Source organism: Dipteris shenzhenensis, chromosome 31 (genome assembly GCF_047967505.1).
Source record: "Dipteris shenzhenensis isolate YYH24624 ecotype China chromosome 31, Dip_SZ_1.0, whole genome shotgun sequence".
Taxonomy (NCBI): domain Eukaryota; kingdom Viridiplantae; phylum Streptophyta; class Polypodiopsida; order Gleicheniales; family Dipteridaceae; genus Dipteris; species Dipteris shenzhenensis.
In genome coordinates, this window is record NC_141626.1 from 47836491 (window position 1) to 47843558 (window position 7068).

The following is a 7068-nucleotide window of genomic DNA, read 5'->3' on the forward strand; positions in this document are numbered from 1 at the left end:
AAGACAGCGGAACTCAGGTGATAAGAATCGATTCGTACTAGGCTATCTGAAGCTAAGATGAGGAATGCCGAATTTTGGATCATTATAAAACCCATCTGTTTCTCTGTCTCTAAGCTGCCTGTATCTCCAATTCTCTCTCTCTGTCTCTCTCTCTCTCTCTCTGTGTCTCTGTGGTAGGGACTCTGTGCGTGCACACCTCATTCTTCATCCACGATCGTGATAGAAAATCAATCTTTCTGTCACCTTAATACAAGAGCCGAAAGAAATTCACCACCATAATATCTGGTTTGCAGGTAGCATAATTCACCATCATATTTCGCGAATAACACTGTGAACCGATCAAGCCCGCCGTTCTCTGCTACATAAAGAGGACGAAAAAGACTGAAGGGTACTTAATTTAAACAAGTTCAAAGTTGCAGTAAAGGACGAAGCGAGCTGGTTAAAGAAATGCTAGTTGAAGAAGAGACCTTGTTCATTTCCAATCCAACTGCTGCAGAGCTAACATGACGCTGTCCAGTGGAGGAGCAAAGCTTTCGCTGCGCTTCCAGATTCCCAGCTGTAGCTCCACCAGCCTGAAATGCATGGGCTGGCTCAAGCTGTCGCCCCACACAGGCCTGCAGTCGAGACAAGCAAATGCCAACATTGGTGACCGCTTCAACAGCCCAGAAGAAGAACCACAATTCGCTTCTCCTCCGACCAGCTCCGTCTGGAAGAGCAGCGGTAAGCAAAACTCGTCTCCCTCATCCTCTCCGTCTTGCTCCCACGGTAGTTCCCCGTCGGTAACTGGAGCAGTGTGCAAGAGGCACGCCATTTTGCTGTCGGTGCTTCTTACCACGCTCCAGTTCAGCCAGTACTCGGAGGCGTGTACCACTTGAAATGGCTTTTCATAGTAGAGCTGGCCTTGATAGAACAACGGTGTGAGGGCCTGCCTCGGGAGCACCGCATCCGTCATCACACTAGGGTCGATCCGCACGCCGAAACACGGCGCTTGCCCGATTACTCTTCCAGGGAGAGCTTCTGAGATGACTGGACTACCCTTGTATGTCAAGTCGACGAAGAATGTGAGGTGATCCAAGCGCAACCATGGCCTGGGTGGCAACTGCTTCGCGGGGCAACTCATCACTGAAGCCCTGCGCATGAAGAAGACTCGGAAGCCTCCCATAGCTCGGATCACCTTTTGCGCATTTACCTTCTCGCAGCCAGGCCACGCCTCTCGACAAAGAGACTTCCACAAATGATCGCTGCTTCCGACGTCGCGCCATAGTTTGTTGCAGCAGCAGGCCAATGCTAATTCACGGCCGTCGAGACGAGAGAATACAAGATGTAGCACTTCAACGCTCTCCATCGATTGAAATGCAATGGATCTTCTTATCTGCTGAGAGCAATCTTAAACTATGTGAGGCGACACCCTGTACCCACTTCATAGTGACATTTGATGGCGCTCATTGCTACACAGTGCCCGGAATGCACGCGACTTCATGAGAGCAAGAGTCACGGACCTCAGCACTCGCGACTCCTTAAAAATTAAGGATGAGCTTCTTTCTCCTGCTCATCAACACGACTCTAGTGCTGTCCAGGTGAAAAGCAATGGAATCATGAACACGATTGCAGTCTGATGGACCGCAACAAGTCAGGACCTAGCTTACCCGATAGCTCCATTCGATTGAAGGCAATGAGCCCGCGCACTCGGATCGCCTTCTCTTCCGTAGGAGCATTTGTTGGTGCTCCCAAGGAGACTGTGAGACAAACTCAATGGATTTTACATAACACTTGCAGTCATTCCACAAAATATCTGTCATAACCTCTGTGCGTTCTGAGAGGAGCCACGAAAAGTCATAGTACCCACGCTCGACTGCGTCCACTCCTGAAGAGCTCTAAGATATTTTGAAGGTATCTCCCTGCCTCCGACTATCTCTCCTTGACCGAAACCTCTGTTGGGCAGCTGCAGTAAAGTCACAGATCCTACACCATATATAAATGCACATACATATATATATATATATATATATATATGTATAAACTAGCCTGATCTTCGCCATTGCTTGTTTGTATCTGTCACGGATATCATTGTGACGTTAAATCTTGATTCAAGCTGCACATTGCATCTTATTACGAACGGATAAACTATACCATAGGTAAGCCGAGACGGACAGGGGACCCAGTTCTTAGCAAGGACGAACCTTTTACAAACGGATATACTATACCATACGCAAGCCGAGACGGGAAGAGGACCCAGTTCTCAGCAAGGACGAACCTTTTACAGAACCACATCCATTAGAGGACCCAACTTTCAGCAACCACAAATGGCTTCTCAAATAAAACTCTATGAGAGAGACAAATCACCAGAGCAAGAGAAAGACAGGTCACCAGAGCATGGTGTTGAACATTGCCACGCCTATAGATACAAACGTAGTTGCTGGGCGATAGCATATCGTGACGAATTTTACAGGACTGGTAGGTGACAGCCTTGAATACTTAAGTGAGGGCGTCAATGCAGAGGGCATGCTTTGGTGACACAGGAAGGACGTATGGCTGCGCTTTTTAGAATATCTGTAGAGATTTGGTGACACACCAAGGACGTATAAAAATAGTTACTGCTTACTATAACGCTTCACGAAGGATAGTTTTAGAGGCTTCAGAGCTCTCACACAGCTGCTTCTACTTAAAAGAGTGTTTACATACTTGCCCGCCCGTGCTATTGCCCAAGACATGCTTGTCATTATTACAACTTGGCCATCCTGCTATGATGCCCATGAACCTCATGTTTGAATCCACTATAATTCTTGTCTTATCCTACAAATGTGTACTATTGTAGTTTGCCTAGTTCTTGTCTTTATCGTACAAATGTGTACTATTCTCCTTCGCCGGTAGATCTAAAAGGATGTGTGTACAATTCATTAACCCGCAATAATTTGGAAACCTGCAAAGAGCACAGAAACCCTTCCTTCACCTCGTCCATCTCTGACTGTGTCTCTGGCCAACACAATAAATGGGTTGCTCAAACTCTTAAGGCTTTGATGAACTTCCAGATAATTTGGCAAGCAGTAGACCTTCCACATCCAAATCGCTCGGATATGTACTTGTTCTCATGGCCAGACGCCAAACGTAGCATGCAAATTGCAACTTTCCTCTCCACAGAAAACAGTCGCCCAGTTACATCTTGCAAGCTAGAAGGAATTGGACCTTGTTCGAGATCATCTCATGACATATCACAAAGGCTGGTAAATAGCCCAACGGGAAGGCTCAATCATCAGCATGGACAAAGAAGATCTAGTGATTCCATCAATGAGTTGACTGAGGTTTGATGTACCATGCCCCCGTAGTCGGGTCATTGAGTTGGCGGATCAAGGAAAGCTAGCCTAGTACTTGCCTCATGTGTTGTTGGTGGAGCAAAGCCATTTCCTCCATGGCATCATCCTCCTGCTCAATTTGATTCTGTGATTGAGTAGTCCCCACATGTTCCAATAGCTTGACAACACAAATGGTATGGTAGTCAAAATGAGCTCCTAACTAGTTTCATCGATGGAGCCTCTCCCATGTCTATTTCTGCTTCCATAAGTATCCTGCATGCGTTAACAATAGCTTATTAGTCCTATCCCAATCCGCATGTGCTCAACATTATAAAAGACCTTATGAATATGCAAAACCTTTACTCAAGCACATTATAAAAAACCTTATCATGACTATAAAAAATATTTACTAATATGCAAAACCTTATATACAAAGGAGAGCGAACGATATATAAAAATGTTTCGAATATAAAAAACCGTATATGCAATACACACAAGGCAACATCAAAGAATCATGTCTCAATATAGACTCTGCATGCACAATACATAGAAGAATCCTAGAAGAATCAAGCCTCAACAAGCTATTTCTTCTTGGCAAACTTCTCTACAACTACTGCAAGCCTCTCCATTGCACCTGTAAACATAGTGCCAATTCGTAAATTGACACTCACGCTCTCCTTATTTACTTCTATTGCCTTCTTATGCCATTTACTGCATCCACTCTCCATTTCTTTGAAGGAGTTCTTGACGTTCACATTTCCCTCTTGAATTTATTGCTCAAGCATGTGTCTCTTTATCTTCTTCCTTAAACCAGTGGTGGATAAGGATTTTGCCTAGCCCATGAGGTACCCTTCTGCATCGAGGTCATCATCAACCTCAAAGGTGGGCACATCTGGATGAGACCTTGGTGGTGTTCACTCCTCGGGGCCTGCATGCAAATATCTGAAACTTATTGGAGAGTTTGGGGAGAGATATGCCTAGCTATTTTAGGTAAAAAAACGAGCTCATACTAGATGTGGAAGAGTCGAACACATCAACAGTTAGATCCACACACCGCTCTTTATGGAACATGGGATGCATGACATCCCATAGCTCGTGTGTGAATCATCAAAACCTTCAATCCCTCAGTAACTCGTTGCTTTGGGGTTAGTGTGCAGTATGAGGATTTTCCTAAAGGGATGTTTGCCTCATAGTCACAAACCCATTGATATTGTGACCATATTTTGGAATGTTTGTCACGGGCTTGTTCCCTGGTTACTATCAAGCTGGCCTCGTTGCAATCTCGAGAAATTCTCTACCATTGTGCCTCAACAGTCTTAATTTTTTGCATGAGCCCTCCCTCTTTGTGACGCTTGTCAAATAGAAACTTGCATATACACAGTGTACTAATAGCTGCCATGGTCCATGTCATTTTACCATCTCCATGATCAAGAATTGCTGCCTTATTAGGCCTTGGTGCTTGACCTTTGCCTCTGCTAGGCTATCCTCTTTGACTCTCAATGTTAGTAGAGGATGTCATAGAAGCGGGTGGTGGTATAAGATTTGCTACATTGTGAGTTGGAATCTCCAATACTGTGTGTTGTGATCAGGGCACCACATCGATATTTGGCCAAAGCCAGGTCCTGGGAGTCAGTGTTCAGGTCCATTACGGGCATTCGTGGAAGGCCTACCAAATGTGGAGTCAATAATGGCAGAGACACTCCATGTGGAGGCATGGTGGAGTGGGCAGGCAATGCACTACGCATCTGGCTTGATCGTTGGGTGTTCAAGCAAGCTTGTCCATTGGGTTGGAACCCATGGAAAGAAAAGGGGAAGGAGTATACCATTGTACAGGACCTATAAGACATTATAGTCAAGTATTTGAGACCTCCATTCTATAGAATTTGAATGGACCCCAAGCAAGCAATTCAAATAGAGGACAATATCTACAATTTCATATAGCTTTTCCCACAAATTAGTACACAAAAGGTGTTTAGTAAAGAAGATGGCTTCATTTTATATCCATATACTTCGTATATATCATTGCTCTTATTTTATGACTAGTCCACATGTTCCTTTAATTAGGCTTTAATTTCAGCTCGAACTTTCCCATAGGATTATGTTGAAGGTCACATGTGTAGTTTGGAAAGCCTAGGGACTTATTTTGAAAGTCTGGAGTTGAACTGCGACGAACTGAATGAAAAGGAAGGCATACTGTTAAATGCAAATTGAGTGATATACAGAGAAAGGTATGTAAAGCAACAAAGTGCTATGAAATGGGCCAAACCCATAAAGTGTACACAACAAAACGTAAGTTCACACCCTCAATGTGTGCACAGTAGAGCTAAGGCAATACGTGCATACAAATGTCTAACGCGGTGAAACTTTAATGGTGTTGACCCAACAATATTAGCAGGTGATTGGAGAGTCCCCATGGAGGATGAGAGCTGGCTCAGCTGGGCTCCCTAGCAATTGAATGCTAGCCCAGAGTTGACAAAAGATGGGATTCTAGCCTAGCATTTGACCACACGAATGGAAGAACCGATCACCATGTCAAATGCAGGCTACATTCTCCCTTGATCATGAGCTTTATTTGTCAACCAAAGCCAAACAAACAAGTCTTGATAGGTCTTGCAAGTTAGCACAATGTTCAGCCGCTAGGCAACCAAGTGTGGGGATGTACTCTCATGGTTGATCTACTAGACTCAGCAACTCCTCCATCTCTAGCAGGAACATGGGGAGAATATGCTAAATAAAATGTGCTAGTGAAGACAATGCTAATTTCGAAAGACAAAGAGAATCTGGATTGATAAATGGAGTGGTTAAGATAAACTAGTGGGGTGATTAATGGAGGATAATATTAGATTTGAAGGAAGTTGGAAGTTTATCATGAACACACTATTCAATATTTTGAACTTTCTCTCTTCATTCATACATTTTTCAAAATGGTTACCTCTACTCAATGGTCAGTTGGTGAACTTTGAATTGGGTGAATTCGCAACATTAACTAGGTCACCTCAACACTACTATGGCCTAATAAAACTAAAAATTCAGAAAAGTTATAAGCGGTGACCTCCACTCAATATAATCTAGTAAACTCCATAGTTTAGTTCAATTATAACACTATGCAAGTCAACTCTACACCTTTCTTTACTATTTGATAGTGGAAATATGATAAATTTGCATAGAGTTATAATGATGACTTAAATGATGGAATTAAAAAGGTTGTTGAATTCAACATATAGGTGGAATTAATATACACCATTTGTTTCAAACATATATTATGTGGCGTAAAGATACATAATTTGCTTGGAATAACTCATAGAATATGTTATTCCATGGTTTCAAATCTTGTTTGGAGTCATCAAATTTTGGTATCATTTTGGCTTCATGGATTGAGTCTACTCAAATAAGTATGTGTGTAGCTACTATCAGGGATTGTGATATATTTTTTAGCATCATAGGTATGCTTCTTTCTAAGACTTCATTTCTAGTAATGAATAATGCTACTCACTTCCACCTCTATCAAAGCCTCTTGGTTTGGAATCCATTCACATCTCTTTGCAAGTAGCCCTCATGAAACATATACTAGATAGTATAAAGCTATAACATTTCCTTGGAACGAGGCATTAAATAAGTTAGCCAATGTTGGTTTGGAGTCATCACATTCTATTATTGCATTTTGGCTTCTCCTGCCCCTTCCCTGTCTCTTTTTTGTAGGAGTTTTAAAATGCATTCTTTTCCCCATAACTCTAAAATAAACAACACAACTCGCAAACATAAGGAGATACTCAACTTG

General features: G+C 42.9%; 1 protein-coding gene across 2 annotated transcripts; it reads right to left on the reverse strand.

Moving 5' to 3' along the window:
- On the reverse strand, window positions 1-2013 carry LOC147881554 (uncharacterized). Of its 2 annotated transcripts, none has more exons than XM_087369837.1 (2): window positions 468-2013; window positions 1-358 (listed from the first exon to the last, which is right to left on the reverse strand). In XM_087369837.1, the coding sequence occupies exon 1, from the start codon at window positions 1343-1345 to the stop codon at window positions 473-475; it is 873 nt and encodes a 290-aa protein (XP_087225963.1). In that variant the 5' UTR covers window positions 1346-2013; the 3' UTR covers window positions 1-358; window positions 468-472. The 2 variants fall into 2 exon arrangements, with proteins under 2 accessions (XP_087225963.1, XP_087225962.1); XM_087369836.1 differs by having other exon boundaries at window positions 1-355; window positions 468-2011.
- Window positions 2014-7068: the final 5055 nt, after the last annotated feature.